The sequence below is a fragment of the Eurosta solidaginis genome, chromosome 3 (assembly GCF_040869045.1).
Source record: "Eurosta solidaginis isolate ZX-2024a chromosome 3, ASM4086904v1, whole genome shotgun sequence".
NCBI lineage: Eukaryota > Metazoa > Arthropoda > Insecta > Diptera > Tephritidae > Eurosta > Eurosta solidaginis.
This window is the reverse complement of record NC_090321.1, coordinates 164248724-164271277: the sequence shown is the minus strand read 5'-3', so window position 1 is coordinate 164271277 and position 22554 is coordinate 164248724. Positions and strand designations below refer to the sequence as shown.

Genomic DNA, 22554 nt, shown 5'->3' with positions numbered 1-22554 from the left:
CAAGAAATACTCGAGATTCGTAACAATTGGTGTCAGAAAAGAAATTGTTGAATAAATTTCAGAGGAGAACAAGATCATGCCCAAGTAATTCAGCAATTCAGAATATATTTTGATACTCAACCAGAATTGCAGGAGAAACGCATAGCATCCAAGATGGAGGCAACTTTAAAAAAGGTAAGGCATATATCATCTCAATTGACAGAGCAATTGAAAGCACACGAGGCTCCTATATTTTCGACGGTGGAGGCACAGGAGTCAAGGGTATCATGAGATAGAAGCTTTGAGAGGACGCATACAGGAGTTGCAACTAAATCCCCCAGCGGTTTTGGCGAGTAGTCCAAAGGTGAATTTGCTATACTTTGAAGGCTGTTCGGTACCGGTTCTGCATCCGGCAAAGGACCATCGAGAGAACACTCCCCAAGGCCTTCGGGGAGTGTCCTTATCGCTACAAAAACAACAGCAACAGTTCAAAACCATTTTCTATTAAATGTCTTCATATTCGCATTGCAAAGTCTAACTCATACGCCATGGCGAACGGCAGCCTTAAAGAACTAATTTGTTCAAATGTTAAAAATAGCATGCACAATGCAACTATAATAACGGATATAAATACAGTAAAAACTCTTTTGGTCAATGTAGCACCAAGTTTTAAACAAATTTCGCTTTCCTCTCTTATGGTGGCGTTACATTTCATTTAATAATTTGGGAAAAATTTAAACAAAGTGACATCAGGACGGACAAGGCGACAGCTGTTTCGATTATACCTTGTAAATCTCTTCACAGCCTCTTTCTCCCGGGAGTGGGATTTGAACCCGCACTCCTACGATGGTTCATTCAGCCACGTCATGCCTTAGTTTTTGTTTTATTCTTTTTGCACAGTACATACTTTGTATGTAATCATGTGTTAAAGTTATGCTTGTTGGTAAGGCGGTTTCATTTAACTTGTTAGAACTACGAAATAATACTTTGGGTTAAACTATGACGCCATACATATACATTTATATACAAACACATGCGCATATTCATATCTATAACGTAAATAAAATTCTAAATACGAAGTCACATTCGTGCCAGTTTTGGGTGCGTTCGATTTTATGAATGAAACAAAACACGGTTGCACGGCTGTTAAAAAGCTCCTGAGAGCGCTGTCATTTGCACTCGTTAACTGAACTTTCGAGCGACAGGACATGCTCATTCTTTATTGATTTTCATATGGCTAAGTTGAATAACAAGTCAAAGCAATGAGCCCATGAATATAGCAGCTTTACTTACAGTGGGGAGTCCGAATTGAGTAGTTCAGGTCGATGTGAAAGTAAAAGGATAATCAAATCAAACTTTTGATTAAATAATTTTCCTAATCTACTGATATGTTATGTAAAAATATATTATATATATAAATTGCAAAAAAATCTTTTAACAATTTTTTGAAAATGTTTAATTGTGTAATAAGTTATTAATTGAAATGTCTGTGAAAATATGTGCTTATAAGTAATATAAATGCTGATATAAGTATTGCGAAAAATGTATCTTAGTGGAAGAAAAAAAAAAAAAATAGAGGTCAAAAGAAAAGAATTGATTTTACAAATTAATAATGCATTACTTAACAGTTATTTTTGGTCATTATAATTGCTACAATATGTGGCTAAAAACTCCGTGAAGAATTGTACTAAAAATAATATATATAATATATATATATATTGATGTATATATAAATATGTATAACTTATCATATGTAGGTGTATATGTATGTATGTGCAATAAATCGGCGAAATTTATAAACCCAAAGAGTTATGTGATGTGATGAAGCAATAAAAGCCTGCATGGGGGTGGTGCACCTGACACAATCGAAAGTGATTTTGTTACCCACATACGAGAAAGGAGCACACAATAAAGTGCTTTGGTTATCGGAATTTTACATACATACATACATACATAAGTATATACAATATACGCAAAATTTTTGAGTGCTAAGTGTTTTTCGGTGCGCTCGATACACGCTGCACATATGCGTGCACGTGTGAGTGTATGTGAGTGTGTTTGTGAATATATTTATATAAATGGATTTAGAGGAAAAATAAAGCAAATACAATTTGTATGCGTATATAATTCATAAAAAATACATACGTATGTACATATGCATTTAAATGTGTATGTATGTATGAGATAAATGTATGCCTGTGCTGTGCGCGATGACGAAGAAAGTGAATGTGCATCATTCATATCAGTGAAAACGAAAACAATTACATAATCTAATAAAAAATCAGTTACATAGCGAAAGCTATTATCAGCATACAATTTAAATAAAGTGCAACAAATATACCTAAATTTAAAAGTTTAAATGAAAAAGTTGCCCAGATAAAGTAACTGATTTAATTAAGTAATGCCGCAACGGAAATTAAAAAAAGAAGAACAAATTATAAATAAGCCTACAATTTGGATATATGTACATTAAAAAACACTTAAATTTCAACAAATTAAGGAGCTCCGTCTATGCTTAGGATAACAAATTTGTCGAGATATGTATGTGAAATTTGTGCAACCAACGTAATATTTTTACATAAGTTTTATGCTTTCGAACATGCAAACATTTAACAAACCTTATAAAATTACGTTCATCAATGTTTTACTTTTACCCACAGAATTTCAACAGCATACATAAGAAACGAGAAACGAAATATACACATACAAATAGCCAAAAAAGAATTTGCTTTTAAATAGAGCTTAAATGTAATTACCCTATTCTATGGAAGAAATGTGAACAAAATGTGCGCGAAAACCAAAATACTTACATACCTACATACACGCATATATTATAGCTATGTAAATGTGTGTATGTAAAAAAATTAATATAATCTGCTCCAATTTTACATATGTATGCTGTATATCCAACTACATAGATAATTGTTACTGTAGTTATTAGCGACATCGATACACTCTCCCTGCCTACATATTTATCAATTTTTAATACATATATACACAGCAATACCGTTAGAAGTTAAGAAGTTAAAGTGCTATTGTACTTAGATACACATCTACCATAATACATAAAAAATATATATATACATATAAGCGTATGTATACATACATACATAGATTAAAAATATAAGAAATCTACACAAGGACGTTTAGTTTAAAGTACATATATACATATGAATATATATGTATATATTGTTTCTTGTACTGTACCCACCAAATCCACAATAGAAACAACAACGCTAATTTCTTATAAAAATATAAAACAAAAAAAAAAAAAATAAAAATTCAAATTATCATAAACCGATGGCATGAAGGAATGTGAAAAAACAAAAGGATTTTAAAAGCAGATGTGCAAAGTTGAATGAAATTAGTTGCAACCACTATCCAGCCACCCAGCCAGCCACCCAACGTCCAAACACCCACCCACCCACCACCACCACCACCATCACTTCTCAACTGAAGTAAACTAAGTGAACTGAATTCTTAACCTCAACATACCAACATATTTGCAAATATTTATATACATACATACATATGTACATATATAGATGTCTCCATTAGACACATTCTTGTATTACATATACATATATGACGAGAGTACAAGTGCCTGTGTACCGAAGGATGTTTTCACATACAAATCTATATATCAATATAGTGAGGAACAATAAAAACTTGCGCCGACACAATTAGTCAAATAAAAAATAAAAAATAGAGATAAAAATAAAAATAGAGCAGCAACAACCAAACAACAACGAATTAAAGTGAGAGGTATGGTGGCTCAAAGTGCTGGCCGTGTGTTCAGCGTTATTTAGGCAGTGCAGAGACACTGATTTTGTTATTGTTGCAAGGATAAAATGCATGTAAAACATACTCAACGCAGAGTTAGTGGACCTGGAGCATTTGGCGCGTCAGCTAATCAATGGTATGACATCTATTTACAATCAGTACTTGCACATAATAATTACACACAACATCTTTTTTTTCGTTTTGCATTTATTTAAAAAATGGGGCTTCATGTTGCGTAATAAAATTATTGCTTATGCAACAAAAACATATTTTCTCTTTAAGTATTGTATGATAAACCACATATGTGTGTGTTTGTACTTAATATAAATACATATTTGCGCAGTCGCTTGTTTGATAGATTTTAATACAAGTTTTGAAGGGTCATTTAACAAATCTTTAATGTTTTAAATTCATCAATTTTATCAACAATATATGACGTAGCATGATGGCCCCTTTTTTCAAATCAAAGCAAATTCATTACATACATATACAAAATGATTTGGATAATTTTATTATCATTTACAGTGTTATGTTGCAGGAGTTCTCATAAGCATTACAGCAAAATATATACAGCGATGTGCATTAAAATAGAGTCAGTATTACTTGATATGTTCCTTTTAATAAAGCTCTAAAACTAACCTTTTTTTTACTTAGCATTTCATAGATGTCTTATTTGAAATAATACATATATAGCCAAAAATATTTAATGCCAAGTACAAAAAAAGATTAGATTCACACCCAAAGAGATACTGGCTTTAGGTTAGGTTAGGTTAGATTCAAGTGGCTGCCGTTCACATCGGAGTGGCACACTTAGGCCTTTATAGGCTCATTGTGAAACCACACGGGTTTGTTCCTACTCTCCTAATCAAACCACTTCGATGAGTTTGTGAAGCTAACTGAGCGTCGTATATTGACCTCAGCTATATCAGTCAGATCTACAAGCAATATCTTGCCTATGAAACGTTGCCTTTTTCTACCGAGCGCTGGACATTCGCAAAGTAGATGCCTAATAGTTTCAGACTCTTCTTCGTCGCCGCAGCTTCTACAATAATTATTAAATGGATCACCAATCCTTTCCGCATGCGGTCCAATACAAACGTGACCAGTGAAAAAACCTACAACTAAGGAAAGATCCCTCTTACGGAGGTTGAGAGGCTCTCGCGATCTCTTCTCAGTCCATTCCGGCCATGTGAGTTTTGCCGTGTGGCATCTATCATGATGCTTCCACCTGGCTCCGGCTTCCATCAGTAGAGGCTCCTTTATCTTGAGCTTGCAGGTGGAGAGCGGCATGCCCAACCTCTTCCAGGATGGCGAAAGTGGAAGGGAGGTACCCTTTCTTGCAGATACTGGCTTTGCACAAAAGAAAATGATGCGGATATACCTGGGTTCACACCCCGGGCAAAGCAACATCAAAATTTTAGAAATAAGGTTTTTCAATTAGAAGAAAATTTTTCTAAGCGGGGTCGCCCCTCGGCAGTGTTTGGCAAGCGCTCCGGGTGTATTTCTGCCACGAAAAGCTCTCAAGGAAAACTCATCTGCCTTGCGGATGCCGTTCGGAGTCGGCATAAAACATGTAGGTCCCGTCCGGCCGATTTGTAGGGAAAATCAATAGGAGCACGACGCAAATTGGAAGAGAAGATCGGCCTTAGATCTCTTCGGAGGTTATCGCGCCTCACATTTATTTTTATTTTTAGGTATGCCTGTCGTAAGAGGCCACTAAAATATGATTCTAGGGGTATAGCGCAACCCTTTCAAGAGGAGTTCCAACGTATGACTTTTTTCGCAACTATATTAAATTAGGGGAAGATAGAAAGTGTTGAAGATTTTCTCCTCAGATCCAGAACACGCATGGAATGTCTGAGAAAGCACTTCATCGGCTGTTTATCGGAGCTTGGCACAGCTAAAATCGAAGCTATCCTGCACTACATTAGACTGACAAATTAGTTCAACTTTTGACATGTATACATAAAGTAGGAAGAGCATTAGCTTATATCACAACGGTCCATCACAACCAACTGTGCCCCACGGCCTTGCAGGCGCAGCCACTATGTACAAACTTCTAAGGAATAAAGCCAAGCGTAGTTGAATTTGACAAATCTTCCATGTTTCCCTCAACTCAGCTGAGGTCTCCTTCCTTTTCGATATTAATACATTCTGAGCTGGAGCACCGGCAATCAATGGGCTTTCATTCATAAAACTCTGTATGTTCATATTTGCATCAAACTTCTTTCGATATACACTGTTGGCGTCAGGAATAGGAGCATACATCTTCTCAAGAACTGTTTACTCCCAGTTACGCGCAAATACACCAGGATAGCCTTTACGAACGACTTATGGAGCGTTATTTTTGTTTGCCAAGAGGATTTAACTTTTCAGTCCAAAGTAGCACTTGGCAGCAAAAATTATTTTCTTTTTTCGATGTTAATGCTGGTTGCCGGATAAACAAAGTCCTTCACAGTTTTGAACTTATGTCAAAACTATTTCTTTTATGACAGCAAGTACTACGGCCCTCGTTCAACGCAAGTCCTACTTTCGTCATCTCTTTATCTAAGTTAAGCAATTATCTTCGTCCTATCAAAAGCTGCTGGTTAGTCTACAAGTAAAAATCAGGTCGATGCAAAATGCATCAAGTCTGATAAGGTCAAATAAGTATTTTGATTTTGGGTTTCTGACAATACGCTAGATAGCAACTTATATATAATATACATATCCAGCAGGTTCACTTATCTTATTCGATGCATTTTGTTTTCACTGAAGTGTAGCCCGCCCAGCGCAGGAGAACAGAAAATTCTCAGCCGTCTTATCCTGCTCGGAGAAAAGGGGGAAGGTTGGATTTTTATGTATCCTGATCACATGTGTTAATGCCACCAGCAATCCTTAAAATTGTCTGCAGTGAAGTCTGCTCAATGAGAGCAGATACTTAGCCAGACTTTCTGATATTTTTGGGATAGTGCACACCTACAGACGCTAGATTCATCACAGTCTCGGTTTTGCGAAAAATTCGTAAGAATTCTGACCGTAAGTTCGATGGCCGGATTAGAGAGAAAAAGAACTGGATGGCTACTAAGAGCCCATCCTGTCCAAGTGGTCAGCAGTATAATTTCCATTGGGGCCTAGTACCCAGAGTAAAATAAGATCGGTTTGTTTGGCGAAATATTATTTAGCAGGAATCTACATTATCAAACCAATTTTGTCAACGCTTAAGCTGGGCAATTAAAGCGTGTACCCCATGCAGTGGCGTACCTAGAATATTGAGCGCCCGGGGCAATTGATGATTTCCCGCCCCCTACCCATATATTGTTTTACACGTTTCTCATTTTAAAAACTCCGTAGACTAAGTTCCGTAAGACATTTCCAGAAAATTTTTTACAATTTTCATGCTTTATTTCATTATCAATAAACAATACTTTCAATAGTTTTGAACGGTTTGATATTCTCTCGTGGCCACAATGTTACATAATATTGTGATACAGTGAGGTATTGTTAACATGTGACTTGCGCTTTGCCAGTAATTTGAATTTTAAAACAAGGGCGTGCTTCGTATCAAATGTCAAATTTCTTCGTGACTTCTTGTATTACCAGTAATGTTTTATATTTCCTCCACAACAAAGTCTGTGACGAATCTGAAGAGTCACCTGAAAAATGAAGTTATGTTATTCATAACGCGACAGCGATGGGTAATGACTTCCGTTCGATTTACATTATGGGTGATGAGGCGGCCGATGTTGGAACTAATTACTTTGTTGTTTTATATTATGAACTAAGATAACCTGCATTTTTTGGTGGTATTTCAAGCTCGTTACAAGCTTGTTGTTGATAAAATATATTTCTCTCTTTGGAATTTTGCAATTTTTTCACATAGTTTTTCTTATCATTAATAACATAATATTGGGACGAATATTAGCAACACTAAGGGATACTATCATCTTTAAGCCAACACTAAGTAGTGGCTTGTATGCACATCAATAAATCAATCATTATGGCTATACATATGTCCACAAAAGCAGCGGAGAGTAACGCACAAAAACATGCATATATCTGAGATACTTCCAAAAGTATGCAATCATTTGTGCAAGAATCATTCACATATACACGCGCATGGGCTGTGAGAGAAGCTATAAAATCGTGCATCTGTAGTTATAGCTGAGAAATGTATAGCTGCTAACTAACTAGTAAATTCTAGAAATAGAAGCGCTTAGAAAAATGTCAACGAGGAAATCAAGCAGTATAAAAGCAGCAACAGTTGAGGTACGACATTTCAGTTTGGTTTAAGCACGCTATCTGTCGAGCAGTAGAAGTGTTATTAATAATGGCCATTTTGAATTATTGAATAGTGGAGTTATTTATTCAACAGTTTAGTGATTCGAACGTTAGTAGAAGGTTGCAAATAAGAGGAATTGCACTAAATTCGTTACAATATGATGAATAATTTCGATATGTTTTGGTTTCAGATAAATCTAATAAAAACAGAATAAAATGAAGAGGAATAAACCGAGTGGTGCGCAGTTTCGAAAAATGTAAAAGCAGAAACTACAGAATTCTGCGAGGTCAAAAAACTTGATGGAAACTTTCATTAAAAAAGGAACCATTGCACAAAGTCCTACTTCTTCGAGTGAGGACTCGACTTCAGCTGAGGAAACTGACATCGAATGCGATAAGGATGCAGATGAAGTCAATAAGAATATTGAAGAAAAATCGGAGAAACATTTTTCAAATGTATGTGGAACCAGCGATGGACATGATATTTCCTCAAATCTCCCTGAAGATAATATTCCTTGGCGTGATCCTGCAAATGATGTCAACCGATGTGATCCTGAAGAAGACGACAAGAGTCCAAACGCAAGTGGTTCAACTGCTACTTTTACACAATATGTAGGAGCTTGGCCGGATAAAATCGTTCCATCTTTTCGCAATTTGTTGGTTAGACAAGGCACAAGCAAACTTCAAAATTATGATGCAAAATTTTCATAGGATGGTACCGGACGATCTCTATCCAAAATTTGGTTCGAGAAAACTTTGAAAAATGGTGAACAGATCACTCGCACCTGGATGTGTTTTTAACCGATCAAAAATACTTTATTTTGTTTTTGTTGCATCTTGTTCCCACAGAAGAATTGTCAGAGCAGTCAGAGTAACTTTACCAATGCTTCGGGGTTTCCATCGTGGCGTAAACTTAATCCACGTGTCCAAGATCATGAAAATGGCCCTGCTCACCGTTCAGCTTTCTTAGAATGGAAAGGTTTAGAACGAACTCTGAATCAAGGTGGAGGTATCGATGATGATTTACAACGCCATATTGCTAAAAAGGTAAAATATTGGAGAAATATACTCGAAAGAATAATTGCAACGATTAAAATTTTGGCTCAGCAAAATTTGGCTCTGAGAGGATACCGCGAGTCAATTGATGATTAGAATCCTGGAAATTTCCTGGCTCTGCTGAAATATTTGGCCGAATTTCGATCTCACTTTAACGCATTTCTTCACAACCAGGATGCATATCATATTTTTCTCCTAAGATTCAAAACGAACTTATCGTTCTGATGGGGAAAAAAGTGCGTGAGTTTCTCATTTCCCAGTGTAAAAATGCGAAATATTACAGCTTGATGTTCGATTCAACTCCGGATTCCGCACATGTAGAACAGATGTCTCAAATTATCAGATTTGTCGAAGTTAAACCAAATTCAGTCAAAATCAGAGAAGGCTTCATTGATCTTATACCTTTGAAAGTCAAAACAGCACAGCAGAACGAGTAACTGAAGCTATTACGAACAAACTAGGCGAAGATGGATTGATCCTGAAAGATTGCAGGGGTCAGTCGTATGACAATGCACCAACAATGCCCGGTATTTATACAGGAGTCCAGCAGAGAATCGTCGACCTGAATCAACAAGCTGTTTTCGTTCCTTGTGATAACCATTCACTCAATTTGGTTGGAGTACACGCAGCCTACGTCAATGGTCGCGCAGTATAATTTTTTGGAACAATACAGCGTCTTTTTACTTATTTCTCCTCGTCCACAAACAGATGGGACGTTCTTAAAAAATACGTGAATATAACGGTCAAAAGGCATTGTGAAACCAGGTGGAGTTCGGAAGCTGAAGCTGTAATGCCAGTATCAACACAATTGGACGAAGTCATCTTAGCGCTGGAACACTTGGGGGACACGGTTACTGAAAATATTGATACCAGAGAAGATGCTGCGTTAGTTATCAATGTTATGGAAACATTCGATTTCGTCGCTCTTTTGTTTTTTTGGGCAGATATTCTCATATTATTTGATAGGGTTCAGAAACGGTTACAAGAAAAAGGAATCAGTTTCACTCATGTACTGGGACAACTGCACATATTGACAGACAAGCTGAATGATTGGAGAATTGACTTGTGCGACCGTGCTATTTGCAAGGCTAAAGAAAAATTTAAGTGGGGTGTGAGTACCATCAAGAGAATTCGAAAAAAGCGAAATATGCCAGGAGAGACATTTAAAGATGCTGGATTGAATTCAGAAGAAGAAATACGACGATCTTTGATTGAAATTTTGGATAAATTTTCGATGGAAATATCTACACGTTTCACAAATTTGAAGAAGCTCGAAGAACGTTTTGGCTTTCTTTGTGACTTTGAAAAATTATTTTTTTATTATCTTCCCAGAGACTCATACAAAGATAAGCTTCTCAAAATAAAAGAAAAATGCCAGAAACTTGCAGTGTTTTATCCAGATGACTTATACAATGAAGAGTTGTTCAACGATATTCAACACGTCCTACTTTTACTGAAAATAGCGAAGAAATACCAAGAGGAAATTGGATTCTCTCCTGAACAACTTCTGTTATATATTTCGCCAATGGGACGAGAAGCTTACAAGACATTAGCGACAGCTTTGCAAATATTACCAACAATATCTGTTTCAGTTGCTTCCTGTGAAGGATCATTCAGCAAACTCAAATTGATTAAATCTTACTTGAGATCAACCATGAGGCAAGACAGATTAACAAATCTTGCAATTCTTTCGATCGAAAATGAAACTGTTGCAATGTTGAATTACGAGGATATAATATGTAGCTTTGCAGAGATTAAAGCTAGAGAAGTTAACTTTTGAGTTTTTTAATTGTGTAAGAGAAAAAATTTTAAGATTGTAATGTTTCAAGATAACGTACATCAGATAAAAGATTAATTTTCCATTAAAAATTGAAATCCAATATTGATGTAATATATCTATGAATTTAAAACTTGATTTCTCAGTAATAAAAAAATTTGGTGTAAACATTTTTTTTCGAGTATCATTTCTTCATCTTACGGAACAGCGAAAGTCGTTTTGCCGCCCCAAATCATTGCGCCCTGGGCGACCGCCCCCTGCCCCACCCTAGGTACGCCACTGCCCCCATGCATGGGATTCGTCACCATTGTCTTCAACAAACTACGCCACTGACCCCATGCATGGGATTCGTCACCATTGTCTTCAACAAACAACCACCAGTAAAGATTCTGGAATATGTGAGACCAGACTTTATATTAGGATTAAGTGTACCCCAGGGCACGCAACATCACAGCATCTCCTCCGTAAGGGCAATGCTTGCAAGGAGTCCGGTGGCATTGAAAAGGCCCAGGTGTCTATAACACCGCCCAAGAAAAATCCATCTTGACATACTCCGAGTTGTACCACCATACGTTCCTTCTAGTTATTTAGGGTCTAAAAACTAAAAGAAAGGTTAATAACCCCACTTCATCTGTAGCCTCACTAGGCATTGTAGAGAAATCTCTCGTGTAGCACACAGGGATCGCAATTAATTGATAGTATCATCCACGCAATCACAGGTGCATAGCTGATCAGTGTTCCGACCACAGATGTGTAAATTCATAAAAGCGCTCCAGGAAACACACTCCAAATTTTAACGAAAACTTTTCTGCATTGCCGAAGCGCGCTTAAAGCTTTGAAGATTTCCGTTTAACAAGAGTCTTCCATAGTAGTTCGCTTTCCAGGATTATTATAATTTATTTAACTTCGAAACACATCTGAATATTGACTCTTTTAAGTGTTGTCTACCCAAACCAGGAGCCCATGCAATCTAATGAAGAAAATAAAACTAGTTTTGGCAGGGTTAGCTGATAGCCTATTCGCATTTCACCAGCGGTCAATCATACTCAGAGTATGATTTTAATAATCGGGGATTGCCCATATTTTTTTTAAATGTATCAAAACATTTATTTGAAGCAATTTTTTAATTTTATAATTTATTTAATTTCAGAGTAGTTTCCGGTTTCCTACAAGCTGCTGCAAAGGGCTTGTAATAAACAAGCCAAATCATCTGCAAAAGCTTAAGCATAGATATCCGAAGTGGATAACCAAACCGTCAAGTAAGGGAGAAGGTACATCACCAGTAGGGCAGCCCTTACCTACTCCGCACGTTACACATTGATCCCCTTCTGCCTGAGCCCCAGTTGCTCTCTGCGCTAGTATTGAACTGCATAACTGCACTATTGAAAGTAGCATTGTCGTAGACACCCTTTTAGTCTCCAACGATACCTAAGGCCAATTCCTTCTTTGTGATTCCCTCGCCAATCCGACCGACACGATTCTGCAAGGCTGCTTCTCGGTCTTATTCGGTGAGAAACTTAATATATTTAAAACCCAATGATAATAACTGACTGTATAGCGCTCTTATTTTAACGCACACCACTGTACATGTTAATTAATGTATTAAGGGAGTTCAGAGTTTTTTGCATTTGGTGTTGGAAAGGTTGCTATAGCAAATATAAGCTACGGATCGTGAACAACTTTTTGCATTTAAAATTTTTTCTATGCATATTTATAGACAGTTGTTGATTTACTAATCAGTTTGGAAAAAAAAATATGGTTTTTTATGTTACGTATTTGCAATGGCGTAGCAAATGCATGACCGTGTATTTTGTTAATGCATTGTAAAAATATTTCACACAACGTTACAATGGAATGATGCTATACCAATTGCACAAAGTCCTGAACCGCCCTATTGTAAATTTTAAATGCGAAGTTTTGCAAGGCAATTGATGTTAGAATATTTTGGATCTTCGTTTGAATGCGTGTTTGATTGTTGTGCAGCTGTTTTTATTATTTACCTATCGTGTATCGATTCCAAATTGGAATTATGTTGTGAAATCAGAATATAAAAAATTTGCAACAAAAACACCACTTGCACATTTTCGAAGGGGATGTCTGTACGTCACAGGTCGTCAAAAACACAATTAGGGGATCAGCTTTGTCTTGTAAACGGTGCTCGTTTTTCACGGAATGCGTAGATTGCAGAGATTGTAAAGTAAAAACAACAAAATGCACACAAAAATTGTATGCAACCGTGCAATTTATGTTCGAGAAACGTGGTATTTTGTTATTTTCTATGGCAGTATTTTGACGCTTATTATTGATGCATGCTATAGCTCAACAAACCGCGTGCCTTGCATAGATATGAACAATCCTTGCATTATATGCACCTTGCTAGACAAAGCTTATAATACAATATGACAATTGCATACACTCGTAATACATACTAAACCGTCATGTCTGGATATTGGATGAATCTGGTAGGTAGGTAGGTGAAATGGCGTCGACCCTGTTCGCCCAAATAGCTATTTAAAACCGTTTTGATGTCATGTAACTCGTCTAAAAACCTACGGAATGTTACGGTCAATGTATTACAACCAGCTAGAGTTGTTGATAAAATTAAGAATATTCGGAATTGCTATCAGAGATAACCCTTCGTCTTCGAGAAGCAGAGTTCCAAGGAACCTTAGCCGGGCTCTAGCTAGAACCGGGCATTTACACATAAAGTGTTCTACTGTCTCCCTGGCATTTGGATCTTTGCAGCTTCTGCAGTATTCGTTATACGGAATGCCCATCTTTTCCGCATGCGTACCTACTGCCCAATGACTGGTGCAGACTGCTATCAGTTTGCGTGTGTTAGCCCTGGATTTGTTCAGAAGACTTCTCGTCCTCTTTCCATCATAGTTTGGCCAAATGGATTTTGATATTGCACAGGTGGTGATGCTATTCCACTTTGTTTGTGCTTTCTTCAAGTAGAAGCTTTGGATATTCCCCTTGGCTACTGCTACGGATATGCCTACTTCGACACTGGTTATTTTCTCGTTCATCTCCGATGAGCCCCTGCGTGCTAGCTCGTCGGCCGTCTCGTTACCCTCTATCCCCCTATGACCCGGGACCCAGATAACGCGTAGTTCTAGATTGGTGGATAACTGGGATATGAGTCGCTTACAAGCCCACACTAATTTTGAGTTAATGTGTGGCGAGGAAAGCGCTTTTATCGCTGCTTGGTTATCCGACAGGATGCAAACTTTACCAGCTACATTCAAGCCCTCCAGTGATTTGCAGGCTTGCCAAATCGCGAAGATTTCTGATTGAAACACGCTGCAGTGCGATGGGAGTCTGAATGATGCAGACAAATCTAGGGACTCAGAGAAGACTCCGGCCCCCCACTCCCGATTCCTTCTTGGAGCCGTCAGTGTAGATTTGGATGTCGTCGACCCTTATGCCCGGGTTTCTCTTCCACTCGTTCCTGCTTGGAATGGCGGTATTACAACCGTACTCATACTTCAGTTTGCTAGGGTAATAATCTGTCTCGGTACTACATGTACCATTCGGAAGTTTATTTAGGATACTACTATGCCCTTGCTGAGTATCCTCCCAACACCCAGACTCCCTGAGTCTCAGTGCGGTTTGTGACGATGTACAAAGTATATGCAAGTCGATCGGAAGCAGGTGCAAAATGGGGTCTAAAGCAGCTGTGGGGCAAGTGCGTCCGGCCCCTATGGCACCAACACACGCAGTGCGCTGGACTTTTGATTGTAGCTCTTACTTAGAGCTTCCCACCAGACTATGGAACCATAGGTAAGCACCGGTCGCACCACCGCCTCGCACATCCAAAGTACCATGCTGAGTATCCTCCCAACACCCAGACTCCCTGAGTCTCAGTGCGGTTTGTGACGATGTACAAAGTATATGCAAGTCGATCGGAAGCAGGTGCAAAATGGGGTCTAAAGCAGCTGTGGGGCAAGTGCGTCCGGCCCCTATGGCACCAACACACGCAGTGCGCTGGACTTTGATTGTAGCTCTTACTTAGAGCTTCCCACCAGACTATGGAACCATAGGTAAGCACCGGTCGCACCACCGCCTCGCACATCCAAAGTACCATGCTTGGTTTGAGTCCCCATTTCTTACCAAACATTGATTTGCAGGCATAGAAGGCGATGCAGGCCTTCCGTACCCGCTCTTGGATGCATAATTTCCAATTCAACTTGCAGTCAATTTTTAGTCCCAGATACTTGGTACTCGATGACAGGGTTATTTGCTGGCCGTTTAAGAACGGTAATCTGAAGGCAGGTGGCTTGTACTTCCTCGTGTGAGAAGCAGGTCCGTCTTGTCGGGATTTAACCTAAGGCCACATCCCTGTGCCCACCTGCTGAGTTTAGCCAAGGCCCTTTCCATGATTTCGCTCATTACGGAGGGGAAAGGACCAGAGACCAAGATCGCCACGTCGTCGGCATACGCCACGATCTTAACCCCCCCTGCGTTAAGTTTTCCTAGGATTTCATTTATGCTGATCAACCAAAGTAGAGGTGAAAGCACCCCACCCTGTGGTGTGCCTCTGCATACCTGCTTGCCAACACTAGCTCCGCCTAGCTCTGCTGTTATTTCGCGGTTGCGAAGCAGGGTTGAAATCCAAAGCCGTAGTGGTTCTTCAACCCCTGCCCTACCGAGGGCAGCCTCAATCGCTTCAGCTCTTACATTGTTAAACGCGCCTTCCACATCAACAAACGCAGCCAGAGTGAACTGCTTGTGATGAAGGGACTTTTCCACCGTTCGAACTACCTCATGTAGCGCGGTTTCTGTGGATTTCCCTCTCAGGTACGCGTGCTTTGCCGTGGAAAGTGGAGCTTCGCCTAGAGGCTCCCGTATATGTATATCTAGTAGCCTTTCGAACGTTTTCAGAACAAAGGACGTGAGACTTATTGGCCGAAAGTCTTTGGCTACTCCATGCCCCCTTCTGCCGGCCTTACGGATGAAAACCACCCTAGTTCACGAGACCGGAATGTGGTTGAGACGAATGCATGCCTCGAAGATCTCCGTTAGTTCCTTAACCAAAGATTTCTGAGTCTTCTGCATCATAATAGGTAGAATACCATCCACGACCGGTGATTTATATGGAGAGAAGCTATGTATTGCCCAGGCAATTTTCTTCTCCGCCAAAAGGTTGTTTATGAGGCCAACAGGTACTTCCTGATGTGCCGTCTTTGTATTGCGTATTCCCTCCCCCGATCCATCCGGGAAGTGGGTATCTACAAAGATGTTTAGAGTCTCAGCCGCCGATCCTGCCCATGTTCCATCGGTGCGCTTGACAAATATCTTGTTTGAATGACTCTTGGCAAGAATCTTTCCCAGCCTGGCTGAGTCCTTCGTGGACTCAATCGACTCGCAGTGTTCTCGCCAGGAGCTTGACTTTGCTTCCATATGGCTTCCTTATACTCCCTCAGAGCCGTCCTGTACTCCTAGAAATCGTTCCTGAAGTGACAGTCGTTGAAGACCCTCCTCAGCTTTGACCACAGGTCGCTGAGATTTTTGTCCCACACCGGTGGGAAGGTCTTTTTGCTCCCCGAAATGGGACAGGCAACTTTAAAGGCCACCTGAAAACTTTTCTCCAGAGACCGAACTCGCTCGTCAAGACTGTCTGTAGATTGTATAGGCGTAATACTTCTATGGATTCTATCGCTGACTATCTTGTCAAATAGGCTCCAGGACGTCCGTTTAGGGTTTTTGTGCGGCTGACTTATTTCTTTTTCCCAGTCTATGTTGAAAAGGATCAACCGGTGATCCGACAGGGAAAGTTTTTTCGACACTTCCCAGTTTCTTACCGCAAGCTCCCGGGAGACAGATGTTAGTGTTATATCAAGGACTTCCTCCCACCCGGGTAGTTCGCCGTACTCGGAAAACTAAAGGTGGGAGAGCTGCCTTTGGTACATGTTTATTTATTTATTTATTTATTATTTAAAGTCGACGACAAACTATGGTCGACTGCATAAAAAAGATAAAAGATATATAAATATACAACTCAAAAGATAAAATTTAAAAGATATATCGAGATTTCAACAATGTTATATTACAAACAAAGAAATATTAATGAACATTACTATTTAATTTCAGAATATAATAATAATAAGAAATATGAGCAGAAATAAGATCTTATGCCGAAATCTTATACTGGCGGAATGCATCAGATTCCGCTCAGCATGATTTCGGAATGCAGTGGATTCCAATCTCCCTGTTGGAATGCAACAAGATTCCAATCAGCATGTCATGAGAATCCGGCAGTGCTAAGAGTAGTGTAATGGGGATACGCCATCACGAGGCATAAAAAAGTAACATGACCTGTGTTGTTGGAATGCACCGGATTCCAATCAGCTCGATGCCTGACCCATAAGATTATACTGCCGGAATGCATACGATTCCAATCAGTGACTCATGAAAAAGCATGTTTTTTACGTTGTTGGAATGCACCAGATTCCAATCAACACAGTACTGTCTTGTTCCTTCTTAATGATACATGTTGATAAATGTTCCTCCATCCTTAAGCGAGATAGTTCCTGTTTTTTATCGAAGGAATAAAATGCCGGAAAATTAAATTAGCTTGTATCTCTTAAATTAGATAGGCAAGTATTGCATTACGTATAGTGGCAAAAGTACATTCAAGACTGATGCAGCTATACAAGTCATTGTAGTGCGCGCACCAGATAAGAAGAGGATTATTTTTAGCAAAGTTTCGTCGACAAAGGGGTAAATAGAAAGGAACGTAGTGTCTGGATACTCTAGGGGGAACCGCAAAAAATAAGCGGCTGAGGAGGTCCGCGGAATCAATTTCTCCAATAATGAGCTTATGGATGAACAATACCCCCAGTAATATTCTCCGATTTTCCAGAGTGGGTAAGTTAATAAGAAGAAGTCTACTTCTGTATGGAGGAAGGTGGAGACTTGAGTCCCAATTAAGGCCGCGCAATGCAAATATCAAAAATTGCTTTTGAACTGACTCAAGACGCTTTATATGCTTTTGAGAAACAGGGGACCAACCATATGTAAAGGTTGGTAGCTAATATAAATTCAAACAGAGACTCACCCCGTTCGTTTATCTCGCTGCTCCCCCAAACCGCGTGCCTTGCGTTGGTGTCGCAACCCATCACGACCGTCTCCTTCTTGGTTGTTTGTGCTATCATTTGCGCGACCTCCTCTAGAGGAGCGGGTCGATCGTGGGCCATATAAGCCGAGGCGACCGTCATGCTTCGGCCGCTTCTTGACTAGACCTTGACCACAGCAACGTCGTAACTACTGAAATTAGGTAAAAAGAAAGCATTGATAGTATTCCTAACGAGGATACAAGCCCTCGGTTTACCTTCTCCATGTGTGTAAAAGAGGTTATTGTTTCGGGTCTTTAGGCCCATAACCTGTAACCGCCAGACCCATGGTTCCTGCACTAGGCAGACATCAATGTCCTCCTCCCTGAGGAGGACCAGCAGGTTATCCTAGGCGACTTTTGAGTGCTGCAGGTTAATTTGAGTCACCCTGAGCATTGGGTTGAGACTCGCCTGCTCGCCTTCCGAGGATTGACGACCCATCCTCACCCAGCTCCGCCAGGTTGAGCTCCCCCAGGAGTTTGTTGACGTTGCCAGAATAACGTATTCAGAGAGCGTTCCCAGAACGCTCCATTTCTCCCCCTCCTTTTTATTATTTTTATTTACATTGGCCATACAGTTCCCACGAGTTTGCATGGAATGGTTAGTCAGCCCCCGGCAGAGCCAGCATACCGGGGGTAAGGCACTTATACAACCGACCTTGCCCGGGCATCGGAGGGGACCGTTCGCGATCAGCCTTTCAATATACACCCGCTGACCACGCAGCCATCGGCACGGGTACCTCAACACCTTGGCTTGGGTGTTGTTGGTGCGGCAATCCTCACATCTCCTGCAGCAACAAGTGATGCGTTCTTCTGAACACGCCATCGACGCTGTAGGACATATGGGGCTTTCTTCGTTCGTCTCGTGTTGGGACCCCTCCGCAGAGGAGATTCCAACATGATACTTAATCCCCTTCTCCACGACAAGGCGACCAATAATGAAGGAGAATGAATCTGAAAAAGCAAAAATTCAATCTTGGTTATTGAATTTTTTTCCACGTAATTTTTCATATTTTGTACATTAGGACAAAAGCGGGAAAAAGTTTAGATCTTAGGATTGTCAAAGCCTTTTTTCCGCATTTTCCCCCATTATCTCATGATTCAGTCATAAGAGGTTTGTTCGGCTGACAAAATTTTTCACCATTGCAGCCATCTTGATCCCAAATCCATTAAGTGTATTCTTTCTTCGCAAATATGTAGAAGGAATTTGTTGGTAGTAGAAATAGGAGACTAACAATATACAATTGCCCGATATGGGCTGAACTGCATAGTTCCTTAGTATTAGTTTTTTCGATTCTATGCAAAATTTATTAAATATATTTGGATATATTCGTGATGCTGAACAAAGGAAATTTATATGAAAACTAAACCTATTAACATACGAAACCTAAATCGACATTTAAATTCATGGTTGAACATCAAAAACTGGACTAGAAAATCGACTCATTTAAAAATAGCATTAGAAATGCCATAACGAAATGTTTTACTCGTTGAGTGTGTTAACTTATTCATTTTATATGTTCGTTACATTCGTCTCTATTTAAGTATTTATGTAGTCGTTTTTATATTAGGAACGTTATTTATATACTTTTTTGGAACACCCGGATCTCGCGACGTAGTATCAGATGAACGTGTTCCCAGTATTCCGAATTAACGGATTATTCGGACCGATTACATGAATACTTTTCTCAAAATATTTTTCAAAAATTCCCCAATTCAGGATTTGTCTCAAAAGCCTTCCATATCAGAATAAGGTTGAAGAACGCCTTATCACAGAATGTTTTTCATAAACGGCTTATCTCATGTCAAAATGTATTTCATTTTTGCTCAGGTAGGAGTTTTTGTAACAAATTTTGTATTTTACAAAGATAGTGTATTTTTGAGTGAAATTCTGAAGTTCGGCGTTCTTCTCTGAAAGATTGATCAAAGCAATATAACTTTTTAACACTTCCCAAAATATTTGTTAAAAAAGGAATAAATTCCCCACAATGTGTTGGCATTTACATAATTAGTATAACTACATACTAATATAGAACTAAAAATAGTTTTCTACTACAATTTCCGCTGATTTTTCGTAAAAGCCATCATGATTTTTAAATTTGGGAGTGTTAAAGCTCTGCCATTATTAGAGACCAAACCTCTGGTAATTGAATCATGCGATTATCTAATTGAATGATTGTTTTAGAAAAGGTATTCCGATTTCAGGTTTTTTTCAGAGCTTTCAGGAAAAGTTGGTGAAGTTATATACAGTGATTGATAAAAGTGTATTTCCGCTGGATTGAAAGACTAATAACTTATCTGAAAAATGTGTTTATACAGTTTTGTTTTTAACCTTTATCTAGTCATAATAAACTGAAAAACCTTTACATTTACATAAAATTGCACAATTATTGGAAAGAAACGTTAAAACAACCTTGACAATAGTCTACATTAAGTACACAAATAACCTGTTTTAGTATGAACAACGTAACATTGAAAATATGCTTTCTTAGTATTTAATCGGTCCACCGTCTTGGCATTGAGGTTACTAAACTTGTTAAATCTGCAGATCTTACTTATACTGTTCCAAGCTTCTTAGATGCATTCTCTGAGGACTGCAGCGCTAGAAATATGTTTTTTTTTTTTCAAATTGTTCGTTCTAAAATTTACCACACATGCCCAGTAATATTGAATTCTTGGCTTTGGGGTGGTGTATTTAATTTTCTTGGAGCATGGTAAAAGAGCCAATCCTTACCAAGATGTGCCGTGTGCTATGGATCGTTATCTTGCCAATAAAGACTTGTATCTAAAACGAGTCATGATACCCTCAATAAATGTTATTCTACCTACTCCAGATTCCGCAACAGCTCTTAAAACCATAAAACTGCTGCCACCATGCTAAACAGTTGATACCAAATTCTTCGGTTAGAAGACACACATTTCGCCTTACCAACTCCTCGCCACCGTATTTAAATAGCTCTGCTGGTAATCCATCACAAGCTATTTTTTCGTAGATTATCCCAACCAACAACAAAAGCCATTTTTGGAAAAAAAAAAAAATTTTACTCTGTACTTGAATGTCTTTTGAATCTGTATCTAAAAATTGTCCCGTTCGGACGCTTACTTTCGGATAAGCAATTAATTTCCCAAAAGAATCCAAAAATTTTTAATTGCTAATTAAAAAAAAAACTATGCAGAATTTTGCAACGAAATTCACATAGTGTTCTTCTCAACCACAAAACTCGGCACTGAACAAATATCGTCGCAAAATATTGACTTAGGTGATAACGGGGCCCAGTTGAAAAAGCCTTAGTCAGCTCTTTAATTTCCTTTTAAGTCACTTCGAGCTCTTCGAAAAAAAACCCTTTAACAGACAGAAAAACAAAACAAAGACGGAGACCTTTACTAAGTTAGAAGTGACAAATTGAGCGATAAAAAATAAATGTAAGGCGCGATAACCTCCGAAGAGATCTAAGGCCGAGCTTCTCTTCCAATTTGCGTCGTGCTCCTCTTGATTTTCCCTACAAATCGGCCGGACGGGACCTACATGTTTTATGCCGACTCCGAACGGCATCTGCAAGGCAGATGAGTTTTCACTGAGAGCTTTTCATGGCAGAAATACACCCGGAGTGCTTGCCAAACACTGCCGAGGGGCGACCCCGCTTAGAAAAATTTTCTTCAAATTGAGCGATACTTTTCTTAAATTCATATGTCCCTTTGGCCATTAAAAATGTAAAACTTACGCTTAAGCACGACCAGTATGTAAATGTATCGTTCTGATACGAGTATGGATCTGTACTGAGCAAAAATAAAATTGTTGCGAAAATTATATAACCACCATACCAGCGACTTTGGCAGTCGGGTGATTAAGACCTTAGTAAATATAAATTGTATGTGGAAACTTTTAAAAAATAGTCATGCAGGATGATTTCAAGTCAACGTAATGAAGACTTGGTTGCATTTCTTAAATTCGTCATTCGAAACTTCGATAGAAATCTGCAAATGATCTACAAATAGATCTGCATTAAAAGGAATTTTTTTTTCTGATGAAAGCTAACATTTTCGTCTACTAGATGATTAAAACTAGCACGCAAATTGAGTTTTTTTTGCTCGATATTAACCCTACACGTACATTCTTCGTCGTTTCGACGACGCCCGATTGCATTTTACTGTTTAACATAATTTCCGTTCTCTGTTTTTCTTCAATTTTTCGTACAGCTTTAGTCGTTGCTGAGCTTTAGTTGTGAGCGTACGTTCATCTGTACTATATACTTGTAAGTACCGTTTTGAAAAATTTACGTCGTTGAAACGACGAAGAATGTCTTTTGTGGGACTTTTGCAATAAAATAATATTTTGCTTTTAGGATTTTTTTATTTGTCTTATAAACTTGTAAATAATTTAATTCGTCATGACTTAAAAAGCCTTTTTAAACGACGAGGAAATTCAAAAATTTCTCGCTGAGGATGATGACTTGATTGATTCGGATGAAGATGATTGTGCCATTGGCGAGCTTGAGACAGACATGGGAGAGCTAAGTGACGAAGAAAATTCTTCTGAAGGGGTTTCTTCAGACGAAGACGATATCCCGTTGAATGTGTTACTAGA

The 22554-nt window shown here is 38.8% G+C and overlaps 1 protein-coding gene across 10 annotated transcripts in view; it reads left to right on the top strand.

The window, feature by feature from the left end:
* The first annotated feature begins 1287 nt into the window (after positions 1-1287).
* The window catches only part of Ih (hyperpolarization activated cyclic nucleotide gated potassium channel Ih), a 205384-nt gene continuing 184117 nt past the window's right edge, over positions 1288-22554 (top strand). For 8 of the 10 annotated variants that reach the window (XM_067773693.1, XM_067773689.1, XM_067773691.1 and 5 more), the window contains exon 1: positions 1288-3898. In XM_067773693.1, the coding sequence (XP_067629794.1) occupies positions 3831-3898 (68 nt within the window). In that variant the 5' untranslated portion in view covers positions 1288-3830. The remainder of the gene's footprint in view (positions 3899-22554) is intronic. The other 2 variants (XM_067773685.1, XM_067773684.1) reach the window with 2 other exon arrangements.